At 46.7% G+C, this 16,588-nt stretch overlaps 1 protein-coding gene across 2 annotated transcripts in view; it reads left to right on the top strand.

Annotated features, from left to right (window-relative positions):
• Positions 1 to 8,947: 8,947 nt before the first annotated feature.
• The window catches only part of LOC136627465 (oocyte zinc finger protein XlCOF22-like), a 24,015-nt gene continuing 16,374 nt past the window's right edge, over positions 8,948 to 16,588 (top strand). Inside the window, exons 1-7 of one of the 2 annotated variants that reach the window (XM_066602590.1) lie at positions 8,948 to 9,080; positions 11,045 to 11,185; positions 11,917 to 11,999; positions 13,439 to 13,586; positions 13,712 to 13,891; positions 13,967 to 14,090; positions 14,167 to 14,231. In XM_066602590.1, coding sequence (XP_066458687.1) covers positions 11,926 to 11,999; positions 13,439 to 13,586; positions 13,712 to 13,891; positions 13,967 to 14,090; positions 14,167 to 14,231 — 591 coding nt within the window. In that variant the 5' untranslated portion in view covers positions 8,948 to 9,080; positions 11,045 to 11,185; positions 11,917 to 11,925. The remainder of the gene's footprint in view (positions 9,081 to 11,044; positions 11,186 to 11,916; positions 12,000 to 13,438; positions 13,587 to 13,711; positions 13,892 to 13,966; positions 14,091 to 14,166; positions 14,232 to 16,588) is intronic. The other variant, XM_066602591.1, reaches the window with a different exon arrangement.

Raw genomic sequence — 16,588 nt, forward strand, 5'->3', positions numbered from 1 at the left:
TTCAAATCCTGGCTGGAGTCAGGCCGCCTGGCTTAGTAAACCGTAATCAGAGCTGGTAAGCGAGGTCGACTCTATATCCTAGCCCCCTTTTCCCCCTCTCCCACCTTCCTATTCTCTCCACTCCCCTCCCCTCCCAGTTACGTTTTTAGTTAGATATTTCCTACCATGTGTATTTTTCAATTGCTTGTCAGAGACACAGAAAATTAATATTTGACATGCGACATTTGATACCTTATACCAAGTTGTGATGGCTGTCTTACCAATATGGTCATGTGAAGGTATCCCTGATGGCTGTACTGTTTCTAAAGTGTCTATCTGGAAAATTAATAAAATTTGATTGAACCACATTGGAGAGACCTATTTTCATATGGAGGTACATGATATCATGAATTTGTAAACATTTGTTGCTACATATTTCACTGTGACATCTGACGCTCGGATTAGACCGTTCACATTGGTGCTGACTGGTGGTTATATGATGTCTGCAATAGCGTGAGTATTCCGTCATAATGCAGGACTCCTAAGGTGGGCCACAGGTTGGGGAGCACTGGTGTAATGCATGGATTCATCAGCTCTTACAGAGTAAATGGCTCTTTTCAGTTGCTCTCGCTACTAGATAAGGATCCAAAATGGAGAACCACCTATTAGTGTTTTTCAAAAATTGGTATTAACACCATGGCCTCTAAATGTGGCACTGCAGCCTTGGGCCATGAAATATAGAGTTTGTTTGTATTGTATTGATTTTTTTTTTTTTTTACTCTAGTAGAAGAATAGTGAGTGCAGCTCTGGAGTCATAAGGCCTCTTTTAGATGGGCTACACAATCTCACTACAAAATCATTGCTACAAAACATCTCTCATGTGAATAATGTTCTGCTAAACGACGGATTTCAAGCTGAACTGAAGTCTGTCGTTCAGCAGAAAACTGAAAGATGGGCACATTTACATGCAACGATTATTTGAGTGATAATCATTATCTAAATGGGCCTTTACATGGGCATATTAAAATACCAGAATACTCTTTGAGGAAGACACAAGTCACACTAATCACTGGAAAAGCTGATATCGCCTCAGCCTTGCATCCACCTTGTTTAATGAGCTGATGGGGCTGGTAATGAGATGGAAAATTAATAACCTATTGGAAGGGAAAGGCCAAGATAGAACAAATCATTTCAAACTTCCTAGAGACTGCAACTCCAAGTCTCGGCAATGGAAAAAACTTACTGGCCACTACTACTGTGTGTCCCAAAAAATGACACTGTCTTATATTAATTTTTCCCCCAAAAGTGGCACGGTGTCTGATTTTTGGGGGGTGTCTTACAATACTCCGCCGGCGTTTGGGTTGCTCGCACTGGTCTCAGACGCTGCTGCAGGGTTCAGTGTACTCCTGGACAGAGCATTTCTTCCGGGTAGCGGGGCTTAAATACCCCACCTACAGCAAGCGGTTGCTCTGATTGGTTCACGAATGACATTGAATGGCTGTGATTGGCTGATATGGCGCTTGATGAACCAATCAGCGCAGTCGCTTGCTGGAGTCCTACCTCTCGGACCTCCAACCAGGGCCCTTAGGGGCCACAAGAAGGTCTGCTCCGGCAGTGTTAGAGTCCGACTCTGACATGGCGGAAGAATTCGATCTTGAAGATCTTGGGGAAGTGTCTCGGGGGGAGAAAAAATATCTCGTTTTTGAAAAAACACCAACAGAGAAACCTTGCACTGTGCAGGACGTCATGTTGCGAGTCTGCTTCCACAACGTAAATCTACATTCCCTGTAAACGCCACACTTAAACAATTAATCCTTAATGATTGGAATTGTGTGGATCAAGCTCCGTTAATTTCTAAAGAATTTTCGGAGCGTCCTTTATTTGCAGACAATGAAGTGGCTATCTTTGAGGAGACACCAAATGTTGACACAGCTATCTCTATGGTGTCTAAAAGAACTGGGTACCATCTGAGGATACGTCCCACTTAAAGGACTCCATGGACAACAAAGTAGACATGACCATGCGTAAGGCTTGGTTCATGTCCAGTCTCATTATAAAGCTAACACTGCGGCCACCTTGGTGGCTCGCTCTGTGGCGGTTTGACTGGGTCCGCTTCGGAGCCCGCGTTGCAGCCCTATCCAACATGGCCAGGGGTAAAGTAGTGGTCAGGAGACATGACCTCCAAAAATAGGTTATATACCCTACCCTTTCGGGGCGGCTAGTCATCAGACTCCGCAAAAAGCACCTTTAAAAGCCATTTACATTGGTACTTAGTAATGTATGCTGAAGAAGGGGGACTGGGCAAAAAAAATATTTCACTGCTGCCTCGAGACATCTCCTTTAACTATACTGTCGCTGTGGTTATTTGGAACGCACTGGTGTTTTGGTGGAGGGGAGGTGCCTTTTATGTTCTGCCTCTTCCTGTCCCATCAGGTCAGCAGGTGAGCAACCTCCAGGTGTATGCTGTCATGATGCCTTCAAGAAAGGGAATTATCGGTAAGAAAAATTCCCGTTTTCAGTCCGATGGGCATGGGGAAATAAAGAGGAATGGAGTAGGCTCTGTTACAAACAAGCAGACCTCAAAGGCAGTAGAAAGTTTTAGAACAATCAACGACCGTATCATTGATCTCCCGATGATGTGGTAAGCCAGTGAACATCTCAAACTTACAGGTCTATGCCTCAATGACTGATGACGATGAGGAAACCATTGAAGATTTTTATGCCAACATCCAGAAAACTCTAAATGAAGTGCCAAAAAAAGGATATAATTCACATTATGGGTGACTTCAGTTCCAAAGTCGGCAGCCAGCAAGAAGCAGCCATCACAGGAAGATTTGACCTTGGTGAAAGAAAAGAAGCCGGTGATTGCCTGGTACAGTTCTGCCAAGAAAACCGGTTCAGGATAGCAAACACATGGTTTATGCAACATGTACATGTGGAGATCACCCTATAGCTTCTATCGAAATCAGATCGGACACAGCCTGTTTAATAATCGTTGGCGAAGTTCAGTCATTGCAATAAAAACTTTTCTTGGCACAGACTGCGGCACTGATCATGAACTCCTTGCAGCTAAGATCAAGATCAAATTCTGTAGCATTAAGAAAAGTGCTCCATTGACACCTCTAAAATCCCCTAATCATATACTATTGAGGTAGCAAACCAATTCAAACTGCTTAACACATCAGGAAAGCATCCAGAGGAACTATGGCACGATATACAGTTCACAGTTATGGAAACGGCGTCGTTTTTCCTGCTTCTTATAGGTGAGATGCTTACTGGCTGTTAGTTGTCCGAACAAACCCTCAGAATGGGTGATAAAAGATGACCAGCAAAGGCGGACAGCAACAAAGGCAAAGTTCAGCAACTAAATGCTGAACTTCTGCGAGCGTCAAGGAAATAGACTAGATTGAGTGTTGCAAACAACTCGAAGCAGAAGCCATGAAAGGCCATATGTGAGGACTATTTTCACAGGTCAAGATGGCCTGAAAACCTTTCTTGGCACACAACAGCACAATCAAAGTCAAAAATCGGATGGAACTGCGTGACCAACAGAGTATCAAGTGTGGAAGTGATCATGTGTAAAATGGACCGAGGTAAGTTGGAAATCGGGTTGAAAATAGGTGGAAGAAACGTCAACAATCTCCATTACGCAGATGACACAACTCTGCTTGCAAAAACAGGCAGGTCTGATGCAGCTGATATGTAAGATTAAAACTGAAAGTGAAAAAATGGGCCTATACCTGAATGTAAAGAAGACTAAAATTATGAGAACTGCAAAAAATAGCCAAGTTCAAATCAAAATTGACAATGAGGTCATGGAATGCGTGCGATACTTCATCTTCCTTGGCTCAAAAAATGACCAGGCTGGAGAATCTATGCCAGAGATAAAACATAGGATAGCATTGGGGTGAAGTGCGATGCTACACATGGGCAAAATCTGGAAAAGTAGGGATATCGGTATAGCAACTAAACGCAGGATGGTGCAAACCGTTATCCCCACAGCCATGTATGGATGTAAAAGCTGGATTGCGGAAAAAGCTGATAGGAGGATTGGTGTGTTTGAGCTGTGGTGCTGGCGAAAGCTGCTGCGTATGCCCGGACAGTGAGAGTAACAAACAGAAGACCCGATGTATCACTGGAGGGTAACATGGCCAGAGGGCAACTATTGGGTCATTATTTTTGCTGTGGCAACTTTTGGGGTCATTATTTTTGCTGTGGCAACTATTGGGGGTTATTATTACTGCTGGGGCAACTATTGGGGGTCACTATTACTGTTGGGGCAACTATTGGGGGGGTCACAATTTCTGCTTGGGCAATTATTGGGGGTTCCTATTAGTGCTGTGGCAACTATTGGGGGTCACTATTACTACTAGGGCAACTATTTAAGGTCACTATTTCTGCTGGGGCAACTATTGAGGGTCACTATTACTGCTGAGGAAACTATTGGGGGTCACTATTACTGTTGGCGCAACTATTGGGGGGTCACTATTTCTGCTTGGGCAACTATTGTGGGTTCCTATTACTGCTGTGGCAACTATTGGGGTTCACTATTACTACTAGGGCAACTATTTAAGGTCACTATTTCTGCTGGGGCAACTATTGAGGGTCACTATTACTGCTGGGGCAACTATTGGGGGTCACTATTACTGCCGGGGCAACTGTTGGGGTTCATTATTACTGCTGGGGAAGCTATTGAGGTTCACTATTTCTGCAGGGGCAACTATTGGGGGGGCACTATTACTACTAGGTCAACTATCGTGTGATGCTGTCTGCTGAGCTGATACATCTAAGCCGATCCTATGTGATATGTGTGCTGAGCTGCTGTATCTAAGCCAATACTATCTGATATTTCAGCTGAGCAGATGTATCCAACAGGATCTGCTTAGATACAGCAGCTGAACAGATGTATCGAACAGGGTCTGCTCAGATGCAGCAGCTCAGCAGACGTATGGCAGAAGATCGGCTTGGATACGTCTGATGTATCTAAGCAGCTCTGGTGTGAGTCTGCTCGGCAGATTTATCTAAGCAGATCTGGTGTGATGTTTTTTCAGCAGATGTATCACACAGGATTGGTTTAGGATCGCACAGGATCGGCTTAGATATGTCTACTCAGCAGATGTATCTCACACGATCGGCTTCCATACGTCTGCTCAGCAGATGTATCGCACAGGATCGGCTTCCATACGTCTGCTCAGCAGATGTATCGCACAGGATCGGCTTCCATACGTCTGCTCAGCAGATGTATCGCACAGGATCGGCTTCCATACGTCTGCTCAGCAGATGTATCGCACAGGATCGGCTTGGATACGTCTGCTCAGCAGCTGTATCGCACAGGATCGGCTTGGATACGTCTGCTCAGCAGATGTATCATACAGGATCAGTGTGATGTGTTCTCAGCAGATGTATCACACAGGATCGGCTTAGAGACGTCTGCTCAGCAGATGTATCATACAGGATTGGCTCAGATATGTCTGCTCAGCAGATGTATCACAAAGGATGGGCTTAGATATTGCGTCTCAGCAGACATATCACACGAGATCTGCTTAGATATGTCTGCTGAGCTGCTGTATCTAAGCAGATCCGGTGTGATGCGTCTGCTCAACAGACGCATCACAGATGATCGGCTTAGATACAGCATCTCAGCAGACGTATCACACAAGACTGACTTCGATATGTCTGCTGAATCTACGCAGATGCTGTGTGATACATCTGCTGAGCAGATGTATCTAAGCAGATCCTCTCACACAAGATCTGCTTAGATACAACATTTCAGCAAACGTATCAGAGCTGAGCAGTTAAGGCCTCCCTCACACAGGCGTTTACTTAATTTTTTAAGCGTGGAGGATGGACGGACTGCGTGAATGCGATGAATGGATGCGTGCAAAGTAGGATGCATGCGTTTTTGATGCATGGGGGATGACCATCCAGTCTACTTTGTATGCATACCATCCCTATTTGTATCCATGTACAAATATACAGCTAATTGATACATTTGAGAACCTTGCTATTAGAAGTGGAAAGAAAAAACAAAGACAAAAAATTCAGAAAGCAAGTACAGGAGCAAGAGACACCGATCACAAACTAAAATGCTTCTGCTTAAATGCTCAGAGCATGGGAAACAAACAGGGAGAATTGGAGCTCCTAACACAGGAAGAGAAATATAATGTCATAGGCATCACGGAAGCTTGGTGAGATGATACACATGATTGGAATACAAGGCTTGAAGGATACAACTTATTTATAGGAAACAGACTTAAAACAAATGGGAGGAAGTATTGTGTTGTATGTTAGGAAAGCATTCATCTTCGCAGAGAGTCCAGCTTCAGAGCATGAGAGTTCTGTAGAAACTGTTTGGGTAAGAATAAAAGGAGAGAACAACAGAAAGGACACCATTGTAGGCATTTACTATAGGCCACCTGGACAAGCAGAAGATATGGATGAACTCTTTCTACATCCGATGGCCAGGCTCTCAAAAACGCACAACATAGTGATCATGGGAGATTTTACCCATCCAGACATTTGTTGGGAATCTCTCTCAGGTAAAAGTAATGGATCCAACACATTCTTATCTGCTCTTGCTGACAACTTTATCTTCCAAAAGGTAGAAGAGAAAACAAGGGGATCTGCTATCTTGGACCTAATTCGTACCAACAGGGAGGGAATGGTTGAGGAAGTAATGGTGGCTGGGAGCTTAGGAGGCAGTGATCTGGCTATCCTTGAATGTTGGATAAAAAAAGGGGGGGGGGGAGCCCTGAGAAAACTCAGACCTCAAGGTTGGATTTCAGAAAAGGCAGATTTCAATGAACTCAGAAAGAGGGTAGGAAGAATCCAGTGGCTGGATGTTCTTAAGGACAGAAATGCCCAAGAAGGTTGGGAGATATTGCAAAATGAGATTCTCAAAACACAAGTGCCTAAAAGAAGGAAGAATGGGAAGCATTTAAAGAAACCAAGATGGATGACTACAGAACTTGCACACATGTTAAAAATGAAGAAAAATATGTTTATCAAATAGAAAGAGGGGGGGGGGGGAATATCTAAAAAAGAATATAATGCCATCTGCTGAAACTGTAGGGCAAGTGTCAGAAAAGCTAAAGCTAATAATGAATTGAGGCTTGCAACAGAGGCCAAAGGCAATAAAAAACGATTTTAGGGGTATGTCAAAAGCAAAAGAAAAGTCAAAGATGCTATTGGATGCTTACAAGATGACAATGGGGAATTGGTTAAGAATGATGTTGAGAAGGCCGAACATTTGAATTCCTATTTTGTATCTGTTTTCTCTCAGAAAGAAGGTGGAACATCAACTGATCTCCCCTGTGCTATTAAGGAGGGAAGGGGGGATAAAAGAATGCAGGCTATCTATAAGCAGAAAGATGGTGAGGGAACACTTGGATAACTTAATTTAAGTCAAGTCTCAAGGTCCAGATGAATTACATCCTAGGATACTAAAGGAAGCAGCAGAGGTAATTGATTAACTACTTGCCATAATCTTTGAAAATTTCTGGAGACCAGAAGTCCCATAAGATTGGAAAAGGGCAAATGTTGTCCCTATCTTCAAAAAAGGGAAGAAGGTGGATCCAGGAAACTACAGGCCTGTGAGCCTGACTTTATATCGGGAAAGATCTTTCCACAAATTAAAAAACTGCATGTATGCAAGTACTTGGATAAAAAAAACAAACAGTAATTACCAGAGCCAGCATGGGTTTGTAACAAACAAGTCATGCCAGACAAATCTAATTTCCTTCTATGACAGAATCACCGACTGGGTTGATCAGGGAAATGCGGTAGATCTATAGTATATCTTGACTTTAGTAAAGCATGTGACAAAGTATCTCCTGCCATACTTATTGAAAAAATGACCAAATATGGGATTGACAAGGCAACTGGTGGATTCACAACTGACTGAGTGATCATACTCAGAGTGGTCATAAATGGCTGCACATCCAAGTGGAAGAATGTATCAAGTGGGGTACCACAAGGCTCTGTCCTAGGCCCAGTGTTGTTCAACATTTTTATAAATGATCTGGAGGCGGGAATTGATAGGAATCTGATCAAATTTGCAGACGATACAAAGCTAGCAGGGATAGCTAACACTAAGGAAGAGAGACAGAGTATTCAAAAAGATCTGGAAAAGCTTACACAGTGGGCAGCGACTAGCAGAATAGTATTTAGCAAGGAGAAATGCAAAATCCTACATCTGGGCAAGAAAAATGAAAAAAGCATGATCAGAATGGGAGGAATTGGACTAAGCAGCACATGTGAAAAAGACTTGGGTATACTAATAGATCATTAACTGAACATAATACAACAATGTGATGCAGCAGCCAAAAAGGCAAACACAATTCTGGGATGTATTAAGAGAAGCATAGAGTCTAGATCACATGAGGCTGGGATGGCCACTCCCACGTACCAGGTGAGGCTGGTACCAGGCTTTATAAAGCCTGAGCTAGAAGAGCCCTTCAAAAGGAAGGCTTAGTTAGAAAGTCTCCACAAGCCGACTTGCACTGAAATGGAGGACTGTGTTAGCTCCAAGGATGGCGGTGAAAAGACTGTACCTAAAGTAGAAAAGTCTATTAAAGCCTTGGAACAGCAAATAGAAGAAATGAAAGGTCAGGTAGAGAGACTTGACTATAAGTCACAAGCCACAGAGGATACGAACTTGCACTTGGATGTCAACTTGCAAGCTGTGAGAGCACGGTCTGATAAAACTCTGCAAGGTTGTGATGAGTCATGTGGAAAGAGAGAACTTGTCAGACAAGTAAAACTAGGAGACCCCCAAGCCTGGAGCTTTGACCTCGGAGGGCCAAGAAGAAAAGGTGATACGGCCTTGTCGAGGACGCATTGCAGGACAGCTAAAAGTGTCCGATCCCACTGGCTCGAACAGAGGGGGAGGGTATGTGAGACAGTGACTGACAAAGTGCTGGAGGGCGGATACGTGTCACCGAGCAGCCTGGTTTCGGTGGAGGAAGCCAGCATTTGTGTGTCAGTAACACTAAGTTACTGACACGGTGTAGTTAATGTAGTGGCTCCAAGCCGCATAGTCCGGGCCGGCCTTTCCTGGAGTGGTCAAAGCGAAGGGTGGGATGGCCACTCCCACGTACCAGGTAAGGCTGGTACCAGGCCTTATAAAGCCTGGGCCTGCAGGTCTTAGAGAGAGGTGGGCTGAGAGAGCCAGAGGTGAGAGGTTTACAGGGAGATGCCTCCTAACCTCCACACCTAGGAGAGGTGTGCTGAGACCTCTGCAGGTCTGAGAGCCAGGCTGGCTGTGCGCAGCAAGCGTTTGTTTTTTGAAGTGAGTAGACAGGGTCGGTCTATGTCTAGTAAGTGCTCAGACGAGCAGGAGTTACTTTATATTGGCCTGGTGTTAAGGCCTGTTTTTGGCTTTGTTTTGTGCTGAAATAAACCCAGGCGAAGCCTGGACTACGAACTTTACCCAGAGTGTCACTGTCTCTGACTGTTTACGCCCAGATTGCTACCTGTCCTAATGCTGAGCCCTCACAATATATATATATAGATAGATAGATATAGATAGATATATTGTAGCAGGGTGAGAGGTGAAGTGAGGGACGGGCGATATGTATCACGGAGGTTACTAGCATCCGTGATATAGATCCGGTCCGTTCCTCACTCCAGTACGGAGTTCCACCTGACCAGGACAGGTGGTGGATATAAAATTGGTCCAGCTGACATGTAGAGGGACGTGTCCTGTGTGAGCAGCAGAGGCTGACAGAGAGGGCTGAGCTGGAGACACTGCACCCCGCTGCAGGGAAGGTTTGCTGGAACTTTGCCCTACTGGAATTTAAAAAGACTGCTATGTTTGCTAATACTGGACTGCTGATTTAAAAGGACATTCTATATATCTTTTTGTTATCTGCAGACTACCAATACTTTATGTTCTACAAGCCTGAATAAAAGACAAGACGTTCAGCCTTTGGTCATGGCCTAGTGCGTTTCCCCCTGCACTGCTACAATATATATGTTATGTGATTATATATGTAATAATCATAATAATAATAAAAAAACTTTATTTGTATAGCCCCAACATATTCCGCAGCGCTTACATAGACAGGGGGAATACAGAAGGACAAAAAATACAGAAATTACAGAACCATGGTTACATAGTAATCAGTTGATGGGAACAATAGGAATGCGGGTCCTGCTCCAACGAGCTTACATACTACAAGTAATGGGGTGATACAGAAGGTAAAGGGCTGGAGATGTGCACGGTATGGTGAGGTGGAGAGCGAGGGATTCTATACATATAGACATGGTCAGACATTTAGCCATGTGACGGCAGAAACGGTATGACTGCAGGAGCGGTTCATGATGGCTAACAGGGATTGCAGTCAGTAGGTCAGGGAGCATGTTATCAGGCGGAGTACAGAGGGGTTTGTTTACGCCTGAAGTTCTGCGAATCCTGCATTGCTCGGGTAGCCTTTGGTAGTGCGTTCCAGAGGACCGGTGCTGCTCTGGAGAAGTCTTTGAGGTGGGAATGAGAAGTTCAAATTAGAGGGGCACTCAGTCTGATTTCATTAGCAGAGCGGAGAGCCCGGGCTGGGTGATGGATTGAGATGAGGGAGGCGATATAGGGGGGCGCTGCACTGTGGAGGGCTTTATGGATGAAGGTAGTGAGCTTCAATTCAATTCTGCATTTAACGGGCAGCCAGTGCAGTGACTGGCACAGGGCAGAGGCGTCCGAGTAGCGGCTGGACAGGAAGATGAGCCTGGCTGCCGCATTCAGGATGGATTGGAGAGGGTAGAGTCTGGTGCAGGGGAGGACGATCAGCAACGAGTTGCAATAATCGAGCCGGGAGTGGATGAGGGCAACAGTAAGCGGTTTTAGCGTGTCCACAGTGAGAAAAGAGAGGATTCTTGCGATGTTCTTGAGGTGCAGCTGACATGTTCGGGCCAGAGATTGGATGTAGGGGGTATTTAGATCAGAGTAGAATATTTAGATTATATGTAGTTAACCCTTACATTACATTAGTGCAGCGTTCTGGAATTAACGGCGCTTTAAAATAAGGATAATCTTAAATAACACTAAACACCACTCCATCCTGATCCGCAGACAGAAACTTCACCTCCTTCCACCCAACAGTCCTGTCTACACTGAGCTGATCATGTGACCCCCTCCTCCCCCTCCCACCCATGTGACCGGTCACATGACTGTGACATCACCACAGGTCCTGTAAGTCCACGGCTGCTCCGGGTAAGTACAATGTCCGGCTCCTGTAATGTGCGCTGTGTAGCTAATGCTGCGTCTCAGATGTGAGCGGGGGTCTGTACTGGGGTCTTATTGTGGTAGGGTCCACTGATGCCCAGGCTGTACCTCCAGAGAGCACAGACCCTTTATTACACCGGGACATATATGTGTTCTCTAAGGCCGCGCTCATGCAGTCCGCTTTTTACCGCGATTAGCGAGGCGTTTCAAATGCGCTAGACGCGGTACAGTATCTCCATTGATTTCAGTGGGCTTTCACAGACTAGCGCTGTCTGCTCTGTTTAACGCAGCTCCTCACCCATTACAATGATGAGTGCGTTACAAAGCGCTATCAAACGCAATAGAATGCTAAAAGCTATGAACTAGACAGTCTCTTAACTAATATATATATATATATATATATATATATTATACTAGCTGATATACGCGGCTTCGCCCGAGTTAATTTGGTACTGGTGTTTATCTGGTGTTCACATGGAAAATCTTATGATGTCGTGGTTACTTTAGAAATACCGAGAAAAAAATATGTTCACGATTTTTCATGGTTCTTTGCGTTACCCAGGAAACACCACGTGGAGGCAACCATGCGACGTTTCCATTATATAAAATGACATCAGGAAGTGAGAGAATTAGATTCTGTACGTAAAATTTGGACGCTAATTCTTTTGCGCATAGAATTGAATAATCGAGTTGGAACCCATTAACTTTTCCTATTTCAGACATAATCAATGCTCGTGCCAAATTTTATGTTTCTACGACATGGGGAAGTTGGAGAATTCGTGACCAGTCAGTCAGTGAATCAGTGAGTGAGTGAGTCAGTGAGGGCTTTCGTCTTTATATATATATTTCTATATCCGTGAGTGTCAACCAAAATCAAGATTTTGGTATGGAAATGTCATGGAAAATTTTTTAAAAAACCTGTATGAACCCTGGTAATGCAGGTGTGAGCGTGGCCTTATACAATCCACACAAAGACATTCCTTCCTTATCTAAAAGCAAACTGATTTGTTGCATTTCACCCCAGTGTTAAGGCCCATTTAGATGGGACGAGTGTCTGGCAAATGATACCCAACACTACTCCCTGCACATACTCACTCTTGTGCAGCTGCACAGGAGCTATCGCTGGCACAGTGGGGAGGCTGGAGGAGATTTCTCTCCTCGCTCTCTCCTGCATAAACAATGGACCATGAGCTGATCGCTCATCATTCAGTGGAAATAGCAGCTGTTCAGTACTGAACGGCCGCTATGTTAAGTCAATGGGGAGCTGCAGGCAGCGAGAGGAGAGAAATCTGCAGCCACCCCACTGTGAGCCAGCGATACAAGCTCCTGTGCAGCAGCAAGAGAACGAGTACGTGCAGGGAAGAGTGGCGGGCATTGTTTGTCAGACACTCGTCTCGTCTAAATGGGCCTTTACACAGGCACAGTAACTCTTTAACCCTACTATTGCTGTATCATCTCCTGCCCTAAAATATGCATACAACACCCACCTTTTTATGTGCATTAACTCCGTGACCCCCCCCTTCCCCTCCCACCCAGTTACAGTGGGCCCTCTGTGACCCCCCCCCCCCCAGTTACAACGGTCCCTTTGTGACCCCTCCCCCAGTACCAGCGGTCCCTCTATGCTCCCTCCAAGTACCAGCGGTCCCTTATGCTCTCTCCAAGTAACAGCGGCCCCTCTATACTCCCTCCAAGTAATGGTGTTTCTTCCTACGTAATAGCTGTCCCTTTGTACATTTCCCCCAATAATAGTTGTGCATTTGAATGTCTCTGCGAAGTAATAGTGGTCCCTTGGTGTGTCTCCCCAAAATAATAGCAATCCCTCCAAGTAATATTGGGCCCTTTGAATATCAAGTAATGATGTTCCCTCTGTTCTTCACCCCAAGTAATAGCAGTTCCTTTTTACATTCCCCCCCCCACAAGTAATGTTGCTCCCCCTAAGTACTAGTGCTTCCTTTGTACATCTCCCCCAATAATAGCGATCCACTTGTACATCTCCCCATGTAATGGCTGTCTCTCTCAAGTACTAATTGTCCATCTTCAGCTTCTCAAACTAACAGCGGCGTCTGTAATTTTAATAAGGGCGGTAGGCTGTTATCACCCCGATAAATCCACACAAAGAGAGAATACAACATCTACTCTTTAGTGTCTCCTAAAAGGTTTTTCCTTATCTCCATAAAAGGTATTTTCTTCTACATGGGATTTTTCTTGGTTTTTACATCCGTTCATCTTCTTCCTATTCAGGTTCCTGCATCCCAGTATCGTCTGCTGGTATCTTCCATATAAGATAATTCTTCTGATGACCTTACCAAGGATGGATGGGAAGAGGAAGGAGATGGCAGAGAGTATATTACATCTCACCCTAGAGATCCTCTATCAGCTTACTGGGGAGGTGAGAGATACTGATGACGTCACATGACATCACTCTTATATATGATAACAGATGGACATGACTGAGAAGGTGAGGGACTCTGTAAATGCATGTGATCCCATTTATTAGTCCGCCTTTCTCATCAGGATTATACAGTAGTGATGAAGACCTCTAGTGAGCGCTGGCAGAACTTTGTATCTGAAGGTTATGGAAGAACCCTGAGCCCAATCACAGGGCCTTCAGCTCACTACCTGATGCATGAGGACTTCAATGGGCAGAAGATCCTAGAACATGTCCACAAGATGACGGAGCTGCTGACAGGAGAGGTGACACTGCGGGGAATTGGGGACATTATACAGTAACAGGAGGGCTGTGGAGGATGACTATATATTGTGTGTCAGGTTCCTATAAGGTGTCAGGACGTCTCCGTCTACTTCTCCATGGAGGAGTGGGAGTATTTAGAAGGACACAAGGATCTATACAAGGACATCAAGATGGAGGATCAGCAGCCCCTCACATCACAAGGTAATAGACATATATAAGTACACATGACCCTAAGAATCTGAAGAAGGAGTCCAGTCACTGTATGTGTGTCTTACAGATGGACCCGGTAAGAGAACATCCCCAGAGAGCCGCCCCGATCCTCTTCATCCACAGGATTATCCGGTACGTGGAGAAACTCCCTATAATCTGTAGGAGGATGTGAGCAGGTCCTGTCGTGGATGGCAGAAAGTGCATCCAGCAATCTATCGACCACCCCGAGTTCTGCGCCGTCCACTGCTGCAACTGTGAATCCTCTGGCTGCTGCTCCTCCTTCCTCCCAGCCTCCTCACTCCATTACAATGACACATTCTGAGGAGCAGGCAGACTCCCAGGAACTGTTCCCGGGCCCCTGCCCAGAATGGCCAGCAATGGTTCCTCTCCCACCGGAGGAGTTTGTCGTGACCGATGCCCAACCTTTGGAAAGTTCCCGGGGTCCGGGGGATGAGGCTGGGGACTTCCGGCAACTGTCTCAAGAGCTTTCAGTGGGTGAGGAGGACGATGACGATGAGACACAGTTGTCTATCACTCAGGTAGTAGTAATTGGAGTAAGTCCGAGGGAGGAGCGCACAGAGGATTCGGAGGAAGAGCAGCAGGACGATGAGGTGACTGACCCCACCTGGTTTGCTACGCCTACTGAGGACAGGTCTTCAGAGGGGGAGGAAAGTGCAGCAGCAGGGCAGGTTGGAAGAGGCAGTGCGGTGGCCAGGGGTAGAGGCAGAGCCAGACCGAATAATCCACCAACTGTTTCCCAAAGCGCCCCCTCGCGCCATGCCGCCCTGCAGAGGCCGAGGTGCTCAAAGGTCTGGCAGTTTTTCACTAAGAGTGCAGACGACCGACAAACAGTGGTGTGCAACCTTTGTCGCGCCAAGATCAGCCGGGGAGCCACCACCACCAGCCTTACCACCACCAGCATGCGCAGACATATGATGGCCAAGCACCCCACAAGGTGGGACGAAGGCCGTTCACCGCCTCCGGTTTGCACCACTGCCTCTCCCCCTGTGCCCCAACCTGCCACTGAGATCCAACCCCCCTCTCAGGACACAGGCACTACCGTCTCCTGGCCTGCACCCACACCCTCACCTCCGCTGTGCTCGGCCCCATCCACCAATGTCTCTCAGCGCAACGTCCAGCCGTCGCTAGCGTAAGTGTTGGAGCGCAAGCGCAAGTACGCCGCCACGCACCCGCACGCTCAAGCATTAAACGTGCACATAGCCAAATTTATCAGCCTGGAGATGCTGCCGTATAGGGTTGTGGAAACGGAGGCTTTCAAAGGTATGATGGCGGCAGCAACCCCGCGCTACTCAGTTCCCAGTCGTGGCAGCACAGCGGTGGGCAAGCGTCAGCAGGCCGTGCTGAAACTACTCAGCTTAGGAGAGAAGAGGCACACGGCCCACGAACTGCTGCAGGGTCTGACAGAGCAGACCGACCGCTGGCTTGCGCCGCTGAGCCTCCAACCGGGCATGGTCGTGTGTGACAACGGCCGTAACCTTGTGGCGGCTCTGCAGCTCGGCAGCCTCACGCATGTTCCATGCCTGGCCCACGTCTTTAATTTGGTGGTTCAGCGCTTTCTGAAAAGCTACCCATGCTTGTCAGACCTGCTCGGAAAGGTGCGCCGGCTCTGCGCACATTTCCGCAAGTCCCACACGGACGCTGCCACCCTGCGCACCCTGCAACATCGGTTTCATCTGCCAGTGCACCGACTGCTGTGCGACGTGCCCACACGGTGGAACTCTACGCTCCACATGTTGGCCAGGCTCTATGAGCAGCGTAGAGCTATAGTGGAATACCAACTCCAACATGGGCGGCGCAGTGGGAGTCAGCCTCCTCAATTCTTTTCAGAAGAGTGGGCCTGGTTGGCAGACATCTGCCAGGTCCTTGGAAACTTTAAGGAGTCTACCCAGATGGTGAGCGGCGATGCTGCAATCATTAGCGTCACCATTCCTCTGCTATGCCTCTTGAGAAGTTCCCTGCAAAGCATAAAGGCAGATGCTTCGCGTTCAGAAACAGAGCCGGGGGAAGACAGTATGTCGCTGGATAGTCAGAGAACCCTCCTGTCTATATCTCAGCGCGTTGAGGAGGAGCATGAGGAGGAGGGGGAAGAGACAGCTTGGCCCACTGCTGAGGGTACCCATGCTGCTTGCCTGTCATCCTTTCAGCGTGTATGGCCTGAGGAGGAGGAGGATCCTGAAAGTGATCTTCCTAGTGAGGACAGCCATGTGTTGCGTACAGGTACCCTGGCACACATGGCTGACTTCATGTTAGGATGCCTTTCTCATGACCCTCGCGTTACACGCATTCTGGCCACTACGGATTACTGGGTGTACACACTGCTCGACCCACGGTATAAGGAGAACCTTTCCACTCTCATACCTGAAGAGGAAAGGGGTTCGACAGTGATGCTATACCACAGGACCCTGGCGGACAAACTGATGGTAAAATTCCCATCCGACAGCGCTAGTGGCCGAAGGCGCAGTTCCGAG

This window comes from Eleutherodactylus coqui, chromosome 5 (genome assembly GCF_035609145.1).
Source record: "Eleutherodactylus coqui strain aEleCoq1 chromosome 5, aEleCoq1.hap1, whole genome shotgun sequence".
In the NCBI taxonomy this organism is placed as follows: Eukaryota; Metazoa; Chordata; class Amphibia; order Anura; family Eleutherodactylidae; genus Eleutherodactylus; species Eleutherodactylus coqui.